The 25,028-nt window shown below is 40.4% G+C and overlaps 1 protein-coding gene across 2 annotated transcripts; it reads right to left on the bottom strand.

Moving 5' to 3' along the window:
* Positions 1–827: 827 nt before the first annotated feature.
* On the bottom strand, positions 828–20,073 carry LOC148830727 (maestro heat-like repeat-containing protein family member 1). Of its 2 annotated transcripts, none has more exons than XM_088922348.1 (37): positions 19,986–20,073; positions 19,349–19,485; positions 18,876–19,010; positions 18,495–18,657; positions 18,090–18,188; positions 17,719–17,852; positions 16,212–16,358; positions 15,757–15,849; positions 15,434–15,503; positions 14,220–14,330; positions 14,009–14,082; positions 13,693–13,818; positions 13,392–13,481; positions 13,038–13,179; positions 12,618–12,658; positions 12,225–12,357; positions 11,341–11,393; positions 10,920–11,027; positions 10,416–10,535; positions 9,426–9,542; positions 8,736–8,858; positions 8,121–8,243; positions 7,905–7,984; positions 7,493–7,598; positions 7,148–7,243; positions 6,708–6,812; positions 6,263–6,395; positions 5,902–6,008; positions 5,371–5,526; positions 4,844–4,992; positions 4,521–4,641; positions 4,170–4,358; positions 3,794–3,943; positions 2,404–2,538; positions 1,910–2,012; positions 1,452–1,517; positions 828–910 (listed from the first exon to the last, which is right to left on the bottom strand). In XM_088922348.1, the coding sequence occupies exons 1-37, from the start codon at positions 20,071–20,073 to the stop codon at positions 828–830; spliced, it is 4,206 nt and encodes a 1,401-aa protein (XP_088778474.1). The 2 variants fall into 2 exon arrangements, with proteins under 2 accessions (XP_088778474.1, XP_088778475.1); XM_088922349.1 differs by having other exon boundaries at positions 4,170–4,340.
* Between the last annotated feature and the right edge of the window lie 4,955 nt (positions 20,074–25,028).

Raw genomic sequence — 25,028 nt, 5'->3', positions numbered from 1 at the left:
ATTTTAGAACTGATTGAAAAGTAATATTTGTACCAACTTATATAATTGTTCTTTTTTACTAAATTGTTAGTTTTAGGTGTATGTTAGTTTTATATTACAAAATGAGCCTTTTATGCAGTATATACTTCAGATAATCATCTTGTTTTCCATTTATTGTAAACAAATAAGCCAATTGATAGATATGGTCATTATTATTTGTGAATGTGAAAAAATCTATCTTTTTTCATCCTTGAGAGAAGGCTTTACCTTTTATTTCTGAAGATGCACAGCAATTCCTTTTCATTTTATGGGTTTGTTCTCCCAGAATCATGTCATATTGGTTGATTAAAAACTGGGAACTTCTTTGTTTTACAATATTTAATCTGTCATGTATCCATCCATTTCCAGATACCGACAGCCATTTCTCTCCTCCAACTCCAATTAATTTTGTTTCCATTATCAATATTGTGTAATGCACCATTCAAGTTTTGATTAACAATATTCACTTTAATAAAGTGCATATACATCATTACAAATTCATCAAAACAGAGGGACAGGACTTTATTGGAAGGAAGTAAATATGTTTCCAAGGTACTGTAAGTGCCCCATACAATACATTGTTACTTTACTTCCAGCCAGCTTTATCAGTTACAACATTTTGAATAATAAAGATCTGTATACTTTTATTATTTTTTATTACATTACATATTAAATTTACTACATATATATACAAATATTGATGGACTCAGAGTTCTGTACTCAAGGTCCATACTGTCCTCTTCTCCAAAACAGGGGGGAATTAAGGAGTCTCTGGCTGCAGCCTCCAGAACCCCACAGCTCATAACTGCTCACGGCTGGCTTAAGAACCGCATGGATTCAGCAGCCCTCTCCTGCACCCGGGTCTCTTGGTCCTGCAAGAGAACCCTCAGCCCTGTGGAAAAATTAAACAACCCTTTTACTCTTGAAAACCTTTAAGATCTGATTTCTCTGAAATTTAACTGTGAAAGAAACAATTATTTTAACTTTCATTGCTGAAGAACAACTGTTTCATTTGTGACATATAAAAGGCTCATAGGACAAAAATATGAAGGAACTCCCACAGTGCATTACAATTTGGCAAGTGAATTGCTTTAAAAACTAAAATATAATCATTCTTTGGACAGCCTTCTTATTACAACAATTGTGCATTTTGGTTTTTTAAATACATTGGAAATAAAACAAAACAGAAATGGTTAAAATGCTGCACAGGGGTTCCCTCATTTGTGTATAGAATAATTCACTCTAAAAAGAATTTCCTCAACTGATCAACTGTACATCTCAGTCAGTAAAAACAAACAGTTGCACACTGACCCTCACATCTTTCCACTCTGGGTACCTTGTTTGTAATATTACATTCTAAATTGTATTTTCAGAAGGAACAACTGTTCAAAATATTGGACCTTCTTTAAAGAGAAACAGGAAGGTTTCTTCACCTTGACGGGCTCTTCTGATGGAAAAGCATGAGCAGAGGCTCTTTTGTTGCTGTTGCACTAGGAGGCCTGAAACACAGAGGTTTAACTCAGAGCTACTGGGTACAGTGACACTGAAAGTACAAAACATCACAGCAGCTTGTTTCCTGGTGACAATCGTAAGCCTGGCGAGGAAGAAACTGGTGCTGCAGTGAAGACACAGAAGGCGTCTGGTACGGAGATTTGGAACATGTCTTATACAGGCATTTTTTTCTGATTCTGCTTCAGAATTTTGTACAAGAGTCTTTTTTACCAGCATGAGATAATATGACAGAAATGTGCCAAAGTGTTTTGGGGAAATCTCTGGAATGGAATATCTTCTCAATCAAGGCAATTTCAGGTAATATCAACAGAACTTCATAATGTCTGAACTCCCACCTAGAAAACAAAACATCACTAGTGTAGTTACAGTATGCTCTTACCAATGAAGATAGCAGCACTCTCTCGAACCCATGCCCATCTGCTCCTTGCAAGCTTGAGGGCACAGTTCTGATAAAGGCTGACTTGGGAAGGGAATGTTTTTATCTGTACACAGAGAAAATTAAACAGAGTGAAATACCACTCTACTAAGTGGAAAAAGCTCCCCTGTGACAGTTAACACTCTATTACAGGGCAGCAGGTGGGAGTACACACCCTCATCTCAGGATTAACTTCACCTACTGAACACTACTGGCACCATCTATTGTGAATTGAGTCTGACATTTCTGATGTTATCTATGAAGTCATCTACAGACATTTCACACAGTACATTATGCATTTTATGCAAAGCTTATCTTAGTTACAATTAAGTAATTGACAAAATCAGACAGAATACTAGTTGCAAAGGTAGAAATGCTAGACAGCAGTCAAGTGCCTTATGAGTGCCCTCTTCACATTCCATCAATCCAGAAGACAGTCCCGGGAGATCCTCACTCACCAGGATGCTGGCCATGTCCTTAATGAACTGGGTGACATTCAGCTCCTTGTCCTGACTTAAGCTCTCCTCCAGAAATGCTGAGATAACTTGGAAGCCCATCAGTGGAACAGAGGCCATCAGAGCTGTCCTGCAGGCCTAGAAAAATCCAGACTATTTAAAACCCAGGTTAATCTTCACACAGGAGAAAAACTGACAGAATAAGATTGGTACTTCACCAAAAAGATAAGCTAGCACTCAAATATTTCTGTACAACAATGATAGTACCTGTAAGAAGTATTTGGATTTCTAAACTTGCTAGAAAACAATGAAGGTAATGACTTTTTTTTCCCTCAACTTCAAAAGACCCCTCGTAAAAGACTTGGTGAAAATAGCTGTTAGGTTTTGTCATGAATCGTGGGACAAAAAGGCCAATTAATGTGAGGCCAAAATTCCTGTGAATCACTGCCGCTGGGTGATTTGAAAATTGGTAAATGTTACATTCACAGAAACAACTTTTTAAGATTTGCACTCTTTAAGCCATCATGTGCTTTGTGAAACATGGCTCATATCCCAAACTGCTCAAAAAAGCCATTTGGTTTGGTTATGATTCACAAATGTGGGATGTAGGCACCAAACTGATGAAAGAAATGTCTGACTGTGATTTTAATTTATTCATTGCTAGTATATGGTCTGTACAGCTAAAGCCTTCTGTTAAATTATTCTTCACACAATTCACTTCAAACATAGTGACATCATTCAAAGATTCTGATAGTTACCACATGGTATTATTAGAAAAAAAGTGTACAGTATATTTCAAAATTATTTACATAGAGTAGTACTGAAGTATTTCTAATTACCAATTAGTAATATTACAATTACAACCAACTGTAGTATTACTTAACTGCAATTGGTACTTGATAAGTTATTGAATATTCTGCTTTGGTAAAGTCAGAAAATGTATGTAAGAGTCTTACGTAATCATTTTTATAGGCAAATTATTAACATTTTAATTAAAAACAAATCTGATATGAGGGAAAAAATTCACTGAAGACACAAAATACTCTTTAACATCTGTATTTTGAAGCTTAAAAGTGAAAATAATAAATGTGACAGTAATGTGACATTTATTGTTTTAATTATTTTGAAGACAAAAAAATACCGTTTCTGTTTATTCCTTGGTACCACAAAATCTTGACAGTATTTGGCAACACACATTTTCTACCTCTCAAAATGTTCAGACTGGTCAAGAGAAGAATGGCACAACTGACTGACAATTTATGGAAACTGTCAGCTCTAGCATCACCTGTAAGAAGTACTGAAATTTTGTTAAACCCAAAGGTGTGTCCTGCACAGCAGAAAGACCAGAGACGCCACTGTAGTCATCTTCTGTGGTACAGGTATGTGTCTTTACCTGGGTGACCTCTGGAATGGGGTCAGAGAGGTTGAGCAGCAGGATCACCAGGGAGCTGTGGACTTCTTTTTTCATGTCAGCATCCCCTGAACCCAGCCTGACCAGCTGCCCTAGAAGAAGCATACATACCCTGCGGACTTCATGGCTCTCCTGTAAGAAAGATGCAGGAGATGAGGGGTATTTTACAAACACAATCCTTTATCTTTCCACTTCTGTTCACTTTTACATGCAAGAAATACTTGCTGTTAACTCCAGTGTCACTGTTGCTCACTGTGCAAATACTGTAATTGATAAATATGAATTATTACATGTAACAATTGTTCTCCTTGGATTTTATGGAGAAACACACTTGAATAGTGGAACCCACAAAACCTACACTTTCCAGGCAGAGCTTGGCCCTTTGGTACACGTAGGGCAGCAGCAACTTGTCCTGACTTTTCTCCCAGTCGGACATGATGGTCATCAGCCCTGATAGAGACCGCAGGACAACTGGCTCCACTTGGGTTTCCTGCTGTGCCAGGTTTGAATCCTGTGCTGCCAGCTGCTCCTTGCCGTATGTGTGTGCCTGAGGAAGAAGGGAAAGATTTGAGTCTGATTAGATGTATGTGACAGCTGGGACAAGTGTTACAGAGAGATATAAAGCACTACCACACTGTATACTGAGCACAGTATTGCTATTTAATCTGCCAGTTCGAAATGGCAGGTGATGGACTCAATGGTTACTTACAGTCAGGGCCAGATCACCCATCTTCTTTCCCTTGGTCAGGCAGAGGTAATCAGCCAGGAGCTTCACAATCTTGGGTGCCACCTGGCTGGCACTGAGGGCCTGCCACACCTCCTTGAGTGAGCTGAAAGGTACACAAAGAGACAGTCTCACTCTCCTGCTGTTGCTGCAGGGCAATGAATTAACATGCGATCTGGAATAAAACACACAGCATCAATGGGCAATTTACTGTAGCGCTCTTTATATTTTGTGTTTGGTTGCTTTTTTCAGCATAGTTACTGTATTAGTAAGGACTGTACTGGCACTCCAGTGTCCCAGTGCGTTACCTCTCACAATGAGATGTGCAAGTCAGCAGGAAGCTGATGGTATGTTTGAGGTTGTGTGATACCAAACACACAATCCCGTCCCTCAAACACTCCCTCACACTCTCATCCAGAGTCCAGAAGCAGACAAAGACGCGCAGGATGTCAGGAAACTAGAGGGAACAAGAACACCAGGGGCCAATCACTTTGCTGCTATGGAAGCTGGCATAAGACTTTGAGTATTTCTCTGGCTAGAATATCCTTGTGCTGGTCCTGGTATCTTAAATTACAAAAACACTTTTTCTTTTCAGGAGCTAAGGGATCATTTCTGAAGGAGACCCTGTGATTAAGCAACTGTGTCTCTGCTCACAGCACAGTGAGTCTCTCAGTTACTAAAACCCAAACTTACTCTAAGAAAATAAAAAGAGGTCAGTGCAGTTTTCATGGAGTTACTAGCACTCTCCTTCTCTAGTACGCCAACAGACCACATCAGGGTGCTGAAAGTATAAGGCTGTTGTCTATGAATGATGACAATGCTGTTATGTCCTCACCATGCTGGCCAGCTCCTTGCTTTGAGCCCGGAAGAGGTGTGTGATGGTGATACACGCTGCACTGGAGCAGCTGGGCTGGGAGTCCAGCAGCAGCCTGTCAAACAGACCTCTTACCATGATCTTCAGCTGGTGCTGAGGGAGCAATCGACTCACCAGCTGGGAAACAGAGACAGAGAGAGTATCAGGCTCCATCTCCTCAGGACAAGCTAGTGCAGGAGGTATCATTGTCTTGGGACTAAGTAAACAGGGAGCACAGAGGTTCAGACGAGACAAGACCTTCCTTCAGGAGGTCACTGCAAATGTAACAACGCACTAACAAGCAGGAAACTTTTGCCACCCCACTATGTTGAAAGAACGCAAATGTGATGGAACTAAACCAATTACCTGAAAATCTCAATCCTAATCCAATTAATAATTGGACACACTAAGAAACACCAAAGCAAAGCAGTTTTCAATATTTACTACTTTGCACTATAATTTTCAGACTGCATGCAAGGTCCTTGCCATGGCTGTGTTAGAGACTGGCCTTACCTGAGTGACAGCAGAGCAGGAGACCCTGACTGTGCCCTGGTCAAGCTCCATGAAGACTGATTCTTTCAGAGCCTTGAGATACTTGGCACAGCTTTTGTGAGCTCCACCTGCAGAGAAACAGCATGGATTTAACACACAGGATACAAACTGTCTCTTAGAGATTCTCAGATATTTTAGATATTAATTCTTGCTAGACAAAGATCTCACTGTACTGAGCAATCCACATCAGATAAAAGGTCACTGTCTATAAATAGTCTTGAAGTACAGAGCCTCTGAATATACAGTACAGAAACACCATCGATCCACACTGTTGTCAGTTTTGAGTTGTTTTTGTTTGTACTGTGAGCTGCTTCATTTTTACCTTCTCCGCTCATCCAGATGTTCAGTACTGTGATGACACACTCCATTGCCTTCTCCCTGACAGATGGCTCTGTATCACAGCACCGGGGGAAGAGGAGTCCTAGGAGCTCCCCAACAGGGAACATCAAGTTATTCTGGGACAGAGAACACATTCCACGGATGAGTCTGATGAGTCTGCTTCAGCTGCGGAATTACATTTATGGCAACCATGAACTGACAGTTTCCCTTCAATTCCTCATATCATGTTGTCACAGGTGTGTTTAATTAAGAAGAGATTTTCCCTAAAAAGAATTTCACTTTGTTAATATACAGTATAACCCCAGTTTGTCAGGCAAAGCTATTTGTAATATTTCCTAGATCAGTCCAGTAACAGCAGGTCCCATGGTAACAGATGACACACTGATGTTGCTGTTCTGTCATACAGAAAGCACCACATTCTTTCTCACCATGGGATTAAAGTTCTCAAGGTAGAACAGGAGAAGGGCTTTTGTGATTTCAATGGCTCTCACTCTCTCCCAGGTATGGGCAGAGCTGAGCCAGGCTTGCACAGGCTGAGGAAAACAAGGAAAAGACAGTGAGTGTCGTGATAGAGCAAATGACAGTTTTAAAACCAACAACACAATTAGGATTGTTCTAATATATAATGCTCACACACCCCTTCTATATTTACCTTGTTCACAAATATCGGAGATTTGACAAGTTATTCATACAAATGTACCAGCATGAACTACAAAAACCTTCTGTCCATTGAGCTACAACATGCTTTAATTTTTATATAGCTTTTAACTTCTGTTTTTTAAGACATCTACAGTAATTGGCAGACAGAATAAAAGTCTGTTATACTCTGATACCATATTTCCAAATCACAATAGCATAAAGTTCTGACCTCAAGTGCTTCCTGCAGTCCGGCTGGGCTGATGTTTTGCTGCAGTGTGTGGAGCAGCAGGTCCAGGAGAGCCTCAGCAAGGTCACTGTACAGCACCTACCCCACACATAGCACAGACACAGATGTTAATCAAGTGCTTAATTAAGAAAGGAATTAAGAAAAAAGACATCAAAATACATGATGTCAGAAAGATTAATATATATATATTTGTCAAAGGTTATGCTTTAAAGAGAAATAGTTAAAGTTACCTGTCCAACCTGTTTATCTTAAAGGACACCTTAAAGACATTTACTAACATATGTGTCCTACACTAAATTCAACACAGTTGAGTGTGTCACTCCTTACCTGGGGCTCAGGCCCATTGGAATCCTCTGGAGACAATGTGAGCACAGCCTTTGCACAAATATGCAGTAAGGTATTGTGCACATCAGGTAGTACTGGGTTGAAACAACTGTGGGACAAAATACAGTTAGAGCAGACACAGTACTGATCAGTTATCAACTTTTAGCTATTGTTTGTATATAAATAGCTGGAATTCTGTGAAATCATGTCATTTTACCACTGTAATGTGATATTAAATGAAAATCATAACGTTACCAAAGTCTCATAATAAATGAGCTTGGGAGTTGATGTACAACACATAATATTCTCAAAATGTGCATTAGTGAATTAAGCCTAATTCCTCTTGTTTCAAGGACATTTAAAAATGTAATTGTTAGGCAGCTGCAGTAATGAAAGATTATTCAAGAATCAGTACCTCAGTGTCACACAGGTGCGCAGGGCCAGCAAGCGGACTGGAGAGCTCAGGGGGTCACTGGGCTCCTCTTTAATAAATGTCTGTAAAGAGATGGAAGAGGGGAAATTTCCAGAACCTCAAAAGACCCTTTAGCTCCTTTTCATTGGAGTCTCGCACTACTGAAAGAATAAGACTGTGTGGGACACCAGCAGTCTCACTGCAGCAGCTGACACTGACCATCATTGTCTCCAGGAGCTGGGCCTTGGCTGGGAAGCTGGGAGTCTCAGTGTGACTGGAGCTCAGCACGGCCTGAGAGATCATCCCCACACTGTGGCACAGGATCAGTCTGATGCTGGAGTCCTGCAGGGGGACAGACAGTACTTCACTCATTCAAAGCCCAGGCACTCCTACAAGGAGAATGAACACTTCACCTCCACCAGCCTGAACTGTGTTCTGCATTCAAGGAGTCTTTCAGAGCATGTAGAGATTCAGAGAGTGAAATGTGCACAACTGTTAAAACTGTTTTTGTTTTCAGTGAGATATTATCATTCTAAAAGTGTAAGTACTTTCTTGGCTTTAGAAGATACACTTTGCACTTTCTTTGTCTTGAAAAGTTTACTTGTCTTAAAGAAAAAATATGTAGTGGCTAACATTTCATCAGTTTGAAATTTTGATTACCCAATTACCACAAACAGTGTATGAAAGTGTCAGAGCCACTGTGTAATCAGTGATACCTGGAAAGGGTATGAGATCCTGAGTCTGATCCTTTTTAAAGGATTATAGAAAGGACCCATTAAGTGGACTATGCCCTCAGGCCTTTTGTTCTTATAGGAACACTAAGGTTTTGCCTACCTTAGTGGTTAAATGTCTGATTCTGCCAAAAAAGTCAGTCTCCATTCTCTGATGCAGGAGCCCTCCTGGTGCTTTGAGAGCAACATGCCCATAGCAAAGGATGAGAGCGATGGTAAAATCACTCTGCAGGGAAAACCAACACAGTGTAGATGGCATCTTCTCACTAGTCATTTCAGCTGTTTGTTTAATTAGAAAGAACTGTGAGCTTCAGTATGAGTCCTCATGAAATGTCCATAGAGAAGAGTCCTCAATGTAAACTGAGGAATTATCCTGCACTGAGAGCTCCTATGCTTACTGAATGATTGAATTCTTTCACTATGCACTTGCAATTAAAAACAAATTGTGTCCAATTTAAAAGATCAAAAGAGACCTTTTGTAAACACAAGTAATACATGTACATCATGGAATTAAAAGAATAAAGCATGTACAAAACTCATTCTGCTTCTCACTAAGTATGTAATGTTCTTAATGATTCTACAAACAACACGGTTAATATTTTCAAAAAGAAAAATTTAGAATTAAGTCAACATAAATGACAAAAACTATTAAAAGTCCAAGAAGCAGGGCATTTCAACTATATTAGCTCCTAAGAGTATTGCTGTAGTAGTGCTGAAAGAAAACTGTAGGCAAAGGCTGACATTAAAGAAGAGCTGTGGTTTGTCACTCAGGACTCTGAACTAGTGTACTTACCTCAGAGCAAAGCTCACTGCAGTAGATCTCCGGATCGGTCTTCTCTACTCCCTCCAGCACAGACAGCACCACATCAGGGTGGGCACTGGCACATAGCCCCATCAACACTGCCAGCCCCTGGGACACCCGACAGGCTCTCTTAGCGACCCTTGTACAGTGCACATAATTCCTTCTACCATGGTGTGTTTCTTCAGATTAATTGAAAATACAGCTCAGTTACAGTACCAATATCATTTTAGACAAATATCGATTAGTAGTCCAATAGATACACAACACTTTTATGTTACAATGAGCCAAGGAGAGAGAACACATCTCAGACTCCGCTGGCACTGAAGAAGCTCCTGTCGGCTTCTACCCTCTGACTAACAGTACTACTGCAAGTTTTAAAAAGAAACTTCACTGGGAAAATGCTTCCCTACATTAGGAATGGACAAGTCCCTTTGTTATACCAAGAGTGGGCTTTATATTGCTTTATATTGCTTGCCGAACACATCAGTTCTATGCCATATTTGTGGAGACCAGGTTTCAAGAAAGTGCCAACTGACAATTAAGTGCTCATAGTTAAAATAATAACATCTATCCATTATTCATCCAATTCTGCGCCGTAGAGGAGCCAAAACCTACTGTATCACAGCAAGCAACAAGCGGAAAACTAATATATCACTTTTTAAAATAATATGTAGAGAAAGATTTCCAAGCCTTACTTTGTCAGTATCAGTGTTTTCTCCTCTTCTTCAAACAGTCATTAAAGTAAACCAAAATTACAAATGCTTTTTAGCAGAAAAAAGTTTCATTTAATCTTTTTTCACATTAATATGTTGTCTCTTGCTAAACTGACACATTTCAGTCCTCATAATGACATTTAGGAAATGGAAGGAAATGATCCTGCGTAGAGCAAAACTCTGAAATTGGCCAGCAGTAGTCTTTCCAAAACAATAGATGTCTAAACTATGAGCCTTTCAGAGTGACTCAAGAGTCGAATCACTTTACCTCTCTCTCTACAGGCCTCTCGTACCGAACTCCTAGGAGAGAGTCCTGAAGCACATCCCTCACAGTGTCCTGGCGAGAGACGTGCTGGACTGCCACACCCACACACTGGCACAGGAAGGCCTGTGACACCAGTGGAGAGCAGAGTGAACACTGAGCTCAGGATGCTGCTCTGTACAACAGCACCGAGAGGACATGACAGTGAGGGAAGTGTGGATCCCCTAACAGATCATTCATACATCATCACCATACTATCGGCCTACCTGAACACTCACTCTTTAGAACTTCCCATGTAGAACAAATTACTAGTAAGAGTCTTTGACCTATGCTATACAGTATCTAAACTCTAGATTTCGTCAGAAATCTTTCTGAAAGATTTTCTAGAGATCATTATCCAGGTGATAAACCTCATTTAGAAGGAGGATGTTACAGACACAGAGAGCTATTCCAATCACTCCACTCACAGACAGTACATAACATTTTGAGGTTCTCTTAGATCAGACTCACCTTCTCCTCACTAGTGGAGATGAGTGTGCAAATGCCTCTGGTCATGGCCTTTGTGAGGCTGCAGGCCCAGGCCTCATCTGCCACTGAACTCAGAGTGTTAGACAGGAGCTGAACACACACACAAGGGAGGCACTCAGTTCCATATCAGGATGCACAGTGAACAAACCCAGACACAATGTTGTAGAACTGCACAGCTAGTACCACAGGCAGTGAATCTCTCACACTATAACATTTCAGTTCCTACTGAAGAAAGGAAAATGTATTCACAGGCATTCAGGTGCCCAAACATAAGACAGCTGTCATTGTTTGTCATTGACAGCTGCCAGCTGCCTGACATTCCTTTAACAGGAAAAAGATGACTTTCCCTACCACTCCCCCACACTTAGTATGTTATCAATCCCCCCTCTCTCTCAGTACATACCACATACAGCCCTTCCTGCCACTGCTCCAGGAGAATCTCTTCCCCTTGCAATTCTGAAACATAACAGAAAGAAAAAAAACAGAGAAAGTCATATATGGCCTGGAGTAACACAGAGATTATTGATCAAGAACTGGGGTGATTCAGGCAGTCAACCTAGAAAATCAGGTAAGTTACAACTGTGACAACCACTCTGAACTGCTGCAATCCTGCTCAGTTCTGGACGATAACGTCATCTTTTTGATTCAAAAGGACAAAATAATATATAATAATCAGAAAGCTGATCAGAAAGAAAGTGATGCCCTGGTTTCTTTCAAGAACTGGCTAGATGAAATCCCTGGATCAATCAGATCTAAGTGCCAAAGAGCAAAATATATTGGCCATTTGTGTAATTTTTCTCCTGTTCTTAAAACATGTACACTTTTGGAGCATTTAACATTAAAAATGTTTTGAAATTTAAGGATTCATATCTGATCAGTTCTATAAATAAATCTAACAACACAAATTGTGGACAAACCTGCTATGTCGTCCTACAATAATGTGGGTCTAATTCTGAGGATTAACTGAACCCTGCTAAATATCTTGATGTACAATGGTGTCCTGTCTGTGCTGTTTGCTAGTATTGAGCACAATGCCTATAACTGTAAAGGGGCTCTGCAAAGCAGCAGCAAAACATTTTATTTAATCTTTATTAAGTTTTTTACTAAAGGATGCTGTCATATATGTAACTGCCAAATAAATTAAATGTACCCTCAATTAATCGGTACATTACCCAACTCTAAGATAACCCTGAGCCCTGAAGTATGTCTATATACTTTAGGGACAGTACCATCACTGTGCCGAAGTAGAGCAGGTCTTGTTCTGCTTTGGGGTCAGTGTGGGGGTACCTGTGAGACTCCTGGCCAGGGGTGGAATGAGATGCTCCCACACGCTGTGCAGCCTGGGGTGGATGATTGGGCTCAGGGAGTGCAGGAGTGTCAGGCACTCATGCCCACCTCTGATCGACTGAGAGGCTCCAAGCTTGGAAACAGACATTACCACAGAAATTCAGCTCAGAACCACTGATAATTATGAAGCTTCAGAATTCATGCCTTTCTCACTGCTGTATACACTGCATCTAGAGCTAATACACCCTTTTCAATTTGGCCCCCACTTCACAGTAGATCAATTTATTAATCACCTCCCCGTTTGTCCTGTTTTCCCACTCTAGTTTGCTCTGGGAGAAGCTGGTTGTGTTACTGTCAGGTGATTTATGTTCTGGCAGCTATCGCCTGACTTACCAGAAGTCTGATGAGCATGTTGTCTGGTGAAGCTGGGTAGCCTGAAATACACAGATATTAACAATAAAATGAAGTACTTTTGGAGTAGTACACAAATTGACTCCCAGTGAACTACAATGACTCTTTGGACAGGAGATACTACATGTGGTTAACAAGGGTCACAGTCACAGAAATCCTAAATTTAAAAAAAATATGATTGCAATTTGCCAATGGCAGATTTTTTATAGACTTCAGTTAATTTTAAGATTTCCTCTCAACAAAGGTCTTTTGCTGTTCATTGCTCTAAGACTGAATTGGTCATAATCCAATCAATGAAGTGGACAATATCCTCTCTCTTTTCCTCAACAAGTGCTACAAGTCACATTCATGCTGATCTGAACTGTTGCCACTAGCTCAGTTTACTTCAATCTCAGTACTAACCCAGCTCTTCAAAGTTCGAGATCAAGGAGTAGCCCTTCTCAGTGAGCCTGCTGTAGAGAACATTCAGGTTTTTGCATAATACAGGCAGAGCATCACTGCATATTCTCCAAGAAATGAATTTCAGCAGGTTGGACCACAGCATCTGACAAGAACAACACAAAACAGAGGTCACTTAAATCTCAACCCCATCAGCTCCCTCACTAGGAAGCTGCTCTACATTATAAAGAATATTCTGTGAAGAAACTGGATACATACAGAAATAAAATCTATCAGTTAGTGGAAAAAACAGTCTTTGTGACCTCAGAACTAGAAAAGGACTGTACTCTGTGACAGAGACCATAATGAGACACTTACTTCAGTCACAGTATCATCTGCGCACCAGCAACACAGCACTGCCTCAAAGCTGTGTCTCACAGTGCTGTTATTGAAATGGTCTCTGGAGCTCTGAAGACAGAGAAGCACAAATATTATTCACTGTTTTTACACTCAGTCGTCATAAATATATTCAGTTATAAACCCACATTCTTTTCTGATCCTTCAAGTGCAGTATGAAGCACAAATAAAAATACATTTAAAATGTACAATGGTGTAACTGCAAAACATTATTGCACCAAACCACAACAGGGGTAAACCTGATTTCCACACAACTCCATACCTTGGTGATGTCATCTGCAAGGGCACAGTTCTTTACAATATATTGCAGTGCGACAACTGTGCCCTCCAGCCCCAGATAGCCCCTCTTCTCCATCTCCATCAGCACCTTGGACTGCAGACATTTCACCTGAGGACAAGAACCACAGCTCATTGTTACTGAAGATGAGGTTCAACACATTATGAAAAACAAAAAAAACATACTGACAAATCCTGGAGTACTTCCATAGAATTATCCACATATTCACAGATGCAGTGGGGATACAGAGCATGAAAACATCAGAAAGGGTGAGGTCATATCACTGTAAGATTGACTGTACCTTGTTGCTGGGGTTTCCAAGGGTCTCAGTGAAGGATTTCAGGACATACTCCTTCAAATGTTTGGTGACGTAATCTGAATAAACACATAATCACAAACACACAACCACTGTGATTAGATAAGACTGTTCCAATACGAAAAAAGACAACCACATTTGTAGTGGCCACGATGTTGGATCCTCATTAGAAATGAAAGCATCTGTACACACGCACCTTGATGTACAATATTTAAGACCAGAGTAAGGCTCCCCAGCTGGTTCTGCTCCACTGGACTGTCCAACAAGTCCAAGACAAACTCCAGGACCTTCTGTGGAAAGATCTTGGCTGCAAGAAAAAAACAAGACAGAAGGAAATTTCAAATTTCATACATTCCCCATCAACCTCCACCTAAGTGCTTAGAGGACATGTGTCAAACTCACGGCCTGTGGGCCACATTCGGCCCGCAAGTAGTTTTAATCCGGGCCTTGCAAGACTTTTCCTGGTCTATTGTATAAGTCCCGCAACAGCAGGAACTCCAATTCCCATGACCCCTCGGCTCCAATCGCATCACGCATCAACCGAGTATTAACGTCCTCCCCTCCCCTCAGGAGTAAAACTGCTATCATCTTCCTAGTAACACCTAACTGTGATATAGGCAAGTTTTATCGTGGCTGAAGAAATAGCTAAATCAGGGAGACCATTCTGTGAGGGCGATTTTCTAAAGCGGTGCCTATTAAATGTCAGTGAAGTGGTGTGTCCAGAGACAGGGTCTGCTTTTGCAAACATCAGTCTCACTAGAAATACGATGGCTACTCGAGTGGACTAGATTGCTAACGATCTACAAGAGCAGCTTTCAGAGAAAGCGACCAAATTTACTGCAAAATCACTTGCCGTTCGTTGCAATTCAGTATTTTATGCCCAGATTAGACTTTCTCTCATCAAAGAAAAGAGCTCAGGTTTCTGGCTTGTTAAAGCAACAGTAGGCTAACAGTTTGTGATGTAGACCTATCCTTATTTGTGTTTGTCTGTTTTTATTTATTTCAATTCATGTATTTATTTAAATTCATTTTGTGCAATATAGTTACATTGCCAAAAATTACCTAAAATGTTTGATCTTATTTTTATCTTGAATACATTTTCTTTTATGAAATTCTCAATCATATTCTTAAATAGTGGAATACTGAAGCAATATGTTGTTTGTATAGGCTACATTCACTTGCATACTGTATGTGAAAGAAATTATAATAAAACTCTAATCAGTGTTTATCTCTGCATGTGTGGCCCGCGACATGATTAAAAGTTTTTAGTTTGGCCCCCCTATAAAATGAGTTTCACACCCCTGGCTTAGAGCATAGTCCTAGATTAGGAGAACTGTGTCTTTATCAAGCTATTTTTGTCATGGGCTGTCTCACAAGAAACAAGTTTGAGATAAAGCTTTAAGTCCTCACCTAAGTCAATGAAGCTCTGGATCAGGTATATGTATCTCTCGTCTTCTGGAGGATCAAAAGACTTGCAGATCTGAGAGAAAAAGACATTTCCTTTACCTATTCAGATATACTGTAGTACATTATTGACAGACATTGTGCTGATTTGATAAAGAAGCATTTTCAAATTAAAAAGTTACTGGAATAGAAGCACACTTATGATGTGGATTAAAGGTTTGAGAAATACAGTATATGATGCATCGTACAGTATATTTCCAATGTGTGATGTCTTCTTTGGAAGCTGAACAGAGTACCATGTCGTCACCTCAAACTCCACTCCCTATTACCTCTGAGTGCATCACGATCATCACGTAGTTCAGATGACAATACAGAACCTGTCTAGCTTTCTGAAGTCCTGCCTCCACAATCAGACTGAGACTCTGAATGAAGAGCACACGGATGTCAAATTGGAGATTCTAAATGAAAAGGCTTGACTCTCTCAGTCAGAACCTAACAGAACCTTTTAACTCTATTGAAAAGAAAACAAAGTAGCAAAAGACAATGTTTCTTCCTTTTTCCATTCTCTGGTGTCCGGTGTCAGCTGTTGGAAGATACTTTCGATTCACAAATGTCCACAATGACTTGTGCGTACTTCATAAGACAATTCTCTCGCAGGGTTCTGTGATTTGTTTAGACAAGTGAGTGAGGATCTCAAATGAAACAGAAACCACTTCTAAACACCCATTCATTTAGATTCCACCTATCTGGCAAGTAACAAAGCTGCAGCTCAACACAAACCCACCTTGTTGATTCTGCTGTACTGGAAATTACATTCGACAGCGTACAGGGGCAGGAAGGCATAAACCATTCCTAGCAGGTTGCTTTGAAGTGTGTCCCTTGACAGAAACCTACACATGGGTCCAAATGCCAAAACGACGGCCTCAGTCACCTACCGACAAAGATGAGATGAGAACATCAGTATTCAAACAAGCAATCCAATCAGAGGACAGCAAACCTGTCCACAACATCAGATAGACACAAAAATATAACTTGTGTGTCCTGCACTTTATCCTGATTCTGATGATCTTCGTCCAGCTGGTCTTACCTGATACCTGCACAGTCACACCTGCCATGTTTTCTTTACCTTTTGTTTACAATCCTCTGTTCTCTCCAGGACAAATTAATGTTTTAAATCAGGGGTGGGGAACGTCCGGCCCGCGGGCCGTATATCATTTGGTCTGGCCCTGCCAAGGCAACCGCAGGCGTAGAGCCTGGCGATAATTCGATAACGAAAATTATCGCGATATAATTTTCCTCGATATAATTTTAACAAAAGTTCGATAAATGTTCATGCTTTACGCACTAAGTACGGCGCGAGTGCGCGTGCGTGTTGCAGACCGGGCAGCTAACAAATTTATTTAATGTTTCTACTGTTTGGCAGGTGTTGTGTTCTTAAAATAAAGAGTTGTTTAATTCACCAATTAACTGTCTGGTTTCTTCAACTTTCACTCAGGAGAACAAAATCTGCCTTTAAATTTGAAAGAAATAATGATTTGACATTTATCGTGATAATTATCGATATCGATTGATATGAAATTTTTATCGTGATAATGTTTTTGGCCATATCGCCCAGCCCTACGCAGGCGGGACTCGAAATTCAATAAATCTAGGAGCTTTTTTCATAGCAACATAAATGTATATTAAGTGAATCAGAATAATAACGTAAATTGTGAGGGACAAGCAAGGAACGTCCATTACGGGATAGACAGGACACATACGAGTACATGACGGGACAGACACGCATGCTTCTCGCCGGCTGCCCGCTGCCCGTCTGCCTGTATTGCGGTGACTCAGAGGACAGTCAGTGCCAGGCAGGCTGGGAGTGTACACGTTGCGAAAGTGTTAACACACTGTGTTTTACGAACTGCGGGATGAAGTCAAGCAGTTCATGGAGGTGAAGGGAAAACCTGTCAGGGAACTCAATGATAGCAAGTGGCTGTTTGATCGACTGCGCTCCAGACTGACGGACGCAAATCTGGAAAAGCAGTTGCGAGTAGCAACATCATCAATACCAGCTAACATCACACGCCTCACCAAAGAGAGGCAGTTCCAGCTATCACATTAGGGGTGAGTTAATTAAATGTTTGACCAAATATAGCAGGTTAATTTTCACATCGATAATTTTGTATGGCCCGCGAATGATGTTATAAATATCCAAATGGCCCTTGGCAGAAAAAAGGTTCCCCACCCCTGTTTTAAATGATCAACAGGATTTCATAAAGCAATATAGAGGAATGAAGATCTCATACCATTAAGTCCGTTGTTGGCAGCCAACTGGACATAATATCATAGCTGCTGTTGAAGTGTTGTGAGACGTCCAGGATGTTGTCAGCTGGAGCCTGGGATTGATACTGAGCCAAGCTCTCACATAGGCTTCCTAATACTGGAAACACAAGAGATGCTCATCTTATCATACAGCTGTGTGTTGAGTATTTACTTGCTTCACTATCTGATTCTTTTCTATAGAATCACAGTACAGTAGCTCAGTGGGAATGAGACAAGTCAGGTTCTCAGCAGCCTTACAGCAGGATCTATTATGAAATCCCCCTCTCACACCTTTGAAAGACATGTTAAATGAATATCTCCCTTATCGAGGTAGTACAGTAGCTTTCATACTTACCAAAAGGAATCATTGCCTTCATCTTTTTGTTTTTTGCCAAAGGTAGAAGAGGCACTAAAAGCTCCAATATTTTGCCCATGTCAGTGGCAATTTCAAGTACTGCAAATTTAAAGAAAAAAAACACATTTCAAACTGGACAGAGGCCAAGTTACTTACTGTTACACTAAAGGTACGAAGCCTGGCTAAGTAAAATAATGGTGCCTTTAAAATGATTCAGTAACCTCTTCAACCTCATCTAATTACCCCACAATCAGGCCACTAACAAAAGGTTTCGGTAGTGAGAGACAGACAGAATTTCACTTACTGAAAAGAACATTGAAATGAAGAGACTGAATTGTAACACAGTAATCAGATGCAGTATAGGTTTCTAGACAGTCCACATCCCATAATTAGCACTGAACTTACTGCAGTTGCAGGAGATATCTGACACAGCCTGCAGCAGGGCATGGTGTGGGAGCTCTCCAGGCTGTATATATGACAGCACCATGTCCATGGTTGTATGATAGTGATCTCTCACCACAGACACGACAATATTGCTGCCTGCTTGCTGCCAATCAGGCAGCCAGTTCTGAAACAAGCACAAAAATAGTTAAATGGCATCTTTCATGTCAGGAGCCTTGGAGTTTGAGCAATGGGCAAGATAAAGCCCATTAACACAGGAGGAATCTCCTTTTGTCGCACCATTGAACCAACCATTGGTTCATGCAAACAGCTTCATGTCTTGACTGTACTAAAACTACTCCTTCTGAACACAGCAAGTCCAGGGAAAAGGCAAGTTTTACTTACTGGTGACATGGTCATCTCTTTTAAGCCCACTGACACGGTGCTCTTAGCCAGTGGCTCATCCAATAGAGCTGCGCCTGTCTCACACAGCAGCCTCTCCACTGCCTTGAGGACTGCAGTGCGATGAGCAGGTGTCATCTAGAAAAGGGGAGAACAATAACAAGGGGTGAGACTGCTGCTCTCGTCACAGCATTAGTGGTGTAAGCTCACAGGGATCCTTCAGGGAGATGATTGTCAACAATTACTGAGAAACTATTCGTAGGTTAGTAGTGAAGAAATACTGTCAAATGACAAGATACATATTTTTTTTATTAATTTACACAGTGTCCACACAATGTTTTAGGGGGAGTGTAGGGAACCTATTCTGGGGTTCAGATTAAACTGCACTTCTTAAATTTGAATTTTTCACACTTTTTTTCAATGTGTTTAGGAAAGTGTGCCTCAATTTCTGAGGCTGTTCTGTATGGATGAGTCACCTGTGTGCTGCTGAGAAACTTCAAGACCACCGGCAGTGCCCCCTTTGTGTTTCGCTGTAGGAGGGTGTAGAGCTCTTTGATGAGCTCCTGCGTGTCTGGCTCAGAGTTCATAGCCTCCATTACTGCTATGATTTCATCTGCAATAGACACACAGTCATCAGGACAGCAGGAAGACACTGGTGCTGCTTCAACACAGACTCCCCTAAAGCTGCCAGTTGGATAACCCTGAAAAGAAACCGCTGTCTGAGGGACAACAGCCCCAATTAACTAGCATTTTTCTAATAACAATTTAAACTGATTAAAACTGTATTTGAAGCACGGCACACATAAAACAGGACATTTTAAGACCTATTTTTTGACAGAATGGAAAACATAAATTTGCTCTGACGTTTATCCTAGATTTTGATATAACCATCATTTTATTTAGGCCACTGAAATGATCATTTCTTAATTTGCTTTTATTATTTATTTAATTTTTTCATCACTGCTTTTTAAGTTCTCTCTATAGTATCAAAGAAAACTTAAAATATTCTTACTCTTAAGAGCTGGAAAGTATTAAATCAAGAGATTAAAAAAGTAATGAAATGTGACTGTGTACAAATAATGCACGGTTTGTGTGGAAGACAAGGTGTCATACCTGGCCCAGGGCACTGGCACTGGGTGGACAGACAGGAGGAGACCCAATTGCTTTGTCTCTTCTGACACTCACAGTGACTCATGCTCATCTTGTTTCTGTCACAGGTAGTAAGAACAGTAGAAAGAAAGCTAGACTTTGGTTGTTACTCAGCGTTTATACAGTAAATATATTTTTGAAAAGCCAGAAACACAGATTCTATGGATACCACAAAAAATGTCTATAATCCAACTCTTCCATATCACATAATTAACATTATTAAACTCATTAAGAACATATCCTCAATAAAAAGCCCAACTATAAACAACAATTGTTTTCTGTTGAGACCTGCTCTGTGTGCTGCTAAACTCTGCTAGTGAACCCCCCCCCGGAATACACCTTAAGAGCTCTTAACCCTTTGCTTCTCGGTCGGAAATGGTGTCGCTAAAATGGCTCCTTCCATCCTGCCAACCAAAACATTCTAAGACCAGGCCATTCCCGTACCTCGTCCACTAAGAATGGCTGATTCTTCCTTTCAATTGAAAGATTAAAAAAGACTTTAATTATTTCTCAGTAGAAATCAGTGATTTCTCTGCTAAGACTATCACGCTAAACTCTGTAAAAACTAATAATCAACATCGCGTCTCTAGGCATCTAATTGTTACGTCACAGCGATTATGCCATTTCGCAACGCACCTGACATATTATTATTATTTAATTGCTTGTATAAATATCCTAACTCACCAATAGCAGCAAAGATTTTTTGCTGAATTTATTAGCGAGTTTTCGGAAGACGAAACGCAATGTGATTTAGAGCATGTCGTAGTTCCTCCGAAATGTACAGTATGCCACTATTTTTTCCACTATTTGTTTTATAAGCAAAATACACCTCGTTTTACGACAGAAAAAGAAATCGGGGCTATACTGCTTAGTAATAATAGCATATAAAATCTCCTACCATACTAATTTACAGGAATTGCTATTTCTTCAATACCGTGTCCGAAACAGAAAGCTCGATTTTTAAAGCATCTTTCCCAAAGTCAGGTTTTGCTTTTATACTTCGTTTTAAAACACCACAATACGATAGAAGTGTTTACTAAACATCGTTACAGCACTGAGGTGTTTTAATATACTCCTCTAACACGGTTATGAACACCCCATTGTAGGTAGTAAACTATGTCCCAGTTATCGAAGCGTGAAACAACCAGAGTAAAATTATACAACAGAGGACACGCATTGTATTATTTCACAAAATTCAGAAATTTATAACATGCATAAATATAAGTTATTATAGATGTAAATATACACGTTTTATCTAGAAAAGTCTGCCTTTTATCAATATTCCTTCTTTGTCTTCTGATGAATAATAATACGAGAATAAATATGATAGGCTGGAGGCTTTTCTGGTCTCTAGCTTTGTGATGTGTTGAGCACTCTTGTTTCATTTCCGTCTTCTACTTTGGTAAAGGCTTTCATTCCTAAACTGGTACACATAAATAGTGATGCAGCATAATGTCTATTTTTATTTGCTTACTTAATGCTTGTGGTGCACCTACCCTTTCTTTTAATGTAGTTGGAGCCTTGGTAAATATTATTTACCAAGTTTTTTTTTTGGCTGCTGACTGTATCTTCCAACTTCCAGGACCAGTGTCTGAAACCTATCACCTGTTTTATAAGTTCTTTATTTCCTCTCTAATTCCTGATTTCAATTTGTCCACAGAACAAATTCCAGCCTTTGTCTTCCTGAACATGTCCTGATTGTCCATTGACTAATGTGAACCAATACTATTGCACACAGAGGCCATCCAACTACTTGTGTGACTTGCCACAGTATTTTACACACCAGAATTAATTTTCAAGGCACATTGTCAGGACAGCCCAAATGAACCAGATGGAAACAGCAGTGAGATTAATTTTCTTCTTTTATTCACAATGTGCGCACAATGGACGTTCCACAATACAAGTAAAACTCAAAGATAAAACTTAAGGAAATTAAACCCAAATAAGAAAGTTCTCCATAGCAACCCCTGGACACGGGGATGTTGAACTTGGTGTCCCCATCTTGAACCTGCAGGGGTAGTACATTTCCCCCTGTAATGTTCCCTGAAAACATGCTCATGGCTACTCTTATCAGGATGTCGTAGTACCACGATCCACTAGTTCTCTCCATCAAGGTTGTGTTCCTTGTATGTCACCCTTGAGAGTTCAATAAACTATAAATAAATAAAATATTCTCAAGATATTCTGTGGGATGCTAAGCAGGTGGTTCAACGGTGTCAGCCATATGAATATTCGGCTTTTCATATAGTTTTAACCAGAGGTACAAGCTAGGATGATTCAAAATGATTCTAATACTAATGTGTAGTTACATACAGTATGTATGAGCAATAATATGTAGGGTGTGTGAACACAACCAAAGAAGGTTCCACAGCTGAAACCAAGAGCCAAGAGACCGAAAAAAGTGAAAAGTGAAGGGTGATAATGAAATAATTGATTACTGGCCGGCGGGGCTTGATCAGCCCAGGGCCATCAGTAGGACCCATGGGGAGGAATGACTATCCAGGGAGAACCCGGACTAACTGCATCCCTGGCGAAAAGAGGCTGCTAAACTCGGGCTGTCGGTTGGAAAAAGGGTGTCTCAGGTATGAAAAGAAACCGAATAGTGAAACCCTGAAAAGGCATCCACACAGGCTTAAAAGGGCAGCCCTCAGGAGTGCCAGGATTGTAGGTTGGCAAACCCAAGGCTCGATGCAGTGACCAGTGAAAGAAAAATGTGGACTGGAGTGCAGGCTAGATTCTGAGGCCGCTGCGTCAGGTGGCGCGAAGAGCAGGGTAGGAGCTGTGGCTGGTTTGCCAGGCGATGCAGAGAACAGGCTTGGAGCTGAAGCTAATGCACTGGACGACTCTGAAAGCTGAGGCTGCTGCACAATGCGATGCACAGTCTTGAAACCGAAACTGCTGCCAAAAACAGTCCACTGGACGGAAACGGGGAGCCTTGTGTATGGGAGAAACCGAATGGTGAGCCTCTTGGGAATGGAAACAGACAGATTCGAAGGGCAGATTTGAGGCTGCTGAAACTGATGCACAGAACGAAGCGAAGCTTTCTGCTGCTTTGAAACAGGGAGCCTCAGATATGTAGTAACCAAATAGAGAAACTCCTGAAAATAAGAGAAAAAAGGGAGTCTTTTTCTTTTGGCAACCTGTTAATTCTGCTCAACAACAAACAAAAACTACAGGGCTCCTCCAGGCTCTCAGACAAGAGCTGATGGTCAGACAAAAGACTGGCTGCAGCTTAGAATGACATGGGCTGAACCAAGTGAAGTGAAGATGCATTAAAGAAAGAAAATGATATTTATTGTGCGAGGTCGGATTTCTCTGAATTTCTCTTTTCTAAGAAAAAGACGGTATTTCATTAACTTTCATTATTATTAACATTAATTTGAAGACGAACTGTTTCATAAAAAAATATTAACCTATAAAAGGTACAAAATACAAAAAATAGAAAGAACCTCTCAAAGCATTTACAAATCACAGTTTTCTTTCTTTAAAAACTAAACCAATAAACCAATGCAATTCTAACTGCAAATATTATATTGTTTTTGTTTTAAATACATTTTAAATGAAGCATAATTAATATTTGGACAAAATGGTACACAGCAGTTTCTTCAATTGCGGGTGAGAATAATTTACTTGAAGAAGAATTTGCTGAACAGAATGACTGTGATTGACAGTAGATTGACAGTTGTACATCAATACTGAGACCAATAGATCTTTCCTTTCCTTTCTGGTTTTGGTTCCTTTTTTGTGTTGTTAAAGGTTACAGCCATATTTACTGGTAGATTTGGAAATGGTTTTTTTAGCAAGAACAACTGCTCAACATATTGAATCTTCTTCAAAGAGAAACAGGAAAGTTTCTTCACCTCGACTGGCCCTTCTGATGACCAAGCAAGCATGAGCAGAGGCTCTTCTGCTGCTGCTGCACTCGGAGGCCTGAAACCCAGAGGTTTAACAATCAGAGATACTGGACCACAACAGTCAGGAGACTCTGAAAGGACACAACATCGGCTTGTTACCTGGTGACATTCATAAGCCCAGCAAGGAAGAAACTAGTGCCCAAAATAGTCTGCTGCAGGACACAGGAGGCAGTCAGTACGGAAATATTTGCAACATGGAACACGTTTCATAGAGACATGTCTCATAGAGATACAAGGACGCCTCCATGTATCACATGAACTCAGAAATGCTGCATAATATGAAATGCGGTGAAAGCTTGATTTTGTACGAGAGCCTTTTTACCTGCATGAGATAGGTAAAGATAGATACCTGCATGAGATGTGACAGAACGTAAATTGTGGTGAAATCTTAGTGATGAAGAACCTTCTTTTGCTCCAAGCAAATGGGAATGCACAATTTGGGTAGAGACTAATCTTTATCTGTTTACAGAAAATATTGAAGGGTCATGTGAAACAGCACTATACTAAAAACTAAAAATCCCCTCTGTGAGAAACAACACTCCATTACTGGGCAGGAGGTACAGTAAAAATAGATAAACTCCCTTCTAGTCTACCAGTGAATACTGAGGTTTGGCTCCACCTAGTGAGGACTGAGGCTGACATCTGTGATGTTGTACTATACTGTGTGTGAGCTAATCTGCAGACAATTCACTTACACTTCTGGCAGGGGCACACAATGTAGTATTTTTATAGTTTACAGGTATTTAAAAATAAAAATGGCGCTGATGTATCCCAGTTGCTATTAATTAATTTCCCAATTCAAACAGAATACTTATTGCAAAGGAAGAAATACTAGTATGTTTACTGCTAGACAGGAGTCAATGCTTTATGACTGCCCTCTTCTCCCTCCATCAACCCAGAAGACAACCCCAGGAGATCCTCCTTCTTTAGGATACAACCCATGTCCTTAATGATCTGGAGGACATTCAGTTCCTTGTCTCAACTGAAGTGTTCATGCAGAAATCCTGAGATAACCGGGGATGGCAGTGATAGAACAGACACACACAGAGCTGACCTGTACTGTAGGTCTAGAGAAATCAGATATAAATGAAGA

Source organism: Atractosteus spatula, chromosome 7 (genome assembly GCF_055471065.1).
Source record: "Atractosteus spatula isolate fAtrSpa1 chromosome 7, fAtrSpa1.hap1, whole genome shotgun sequence".
Taxonomy (NCBI): Eukaryota; Metazoa; Chordata; class Actinopteri; order Semionotiformes; family Lepisosteidae; genus Atractosteus; species Atractosteus spatula.
The sequence above is the reverse complement of the archived record's forward strand: the minus strand, read 5'-3'. Positions and strand labels throughout refer to the sequence as shown.

Excerpts from the sequence above, each read along its gene's own strand:
- LOC148830727 (XM_088922348.1), bottom strand. The coding sequence starts at position 20,073 with ATGAGCATGAGTCACTGTGAGTGTCAGAAGAGACAAAGCAATTGGGTC. Across the intron at positions 14,083-14,219 it reads CTTAAATATTGTACATCAAG|ATTACGTCACCAAACATTTG; the intron begins GTGCGTGTGTAC and ends GTGTTTATTCAG. Across the intron at positions 7,244-7,492 it reads CCAATGGGCCTGAGCCCCAG|GTGCTGTACAGTGACCTTGC; the intron begins GTAAGGAGTGAC and ends TGTGTGGGGTAG.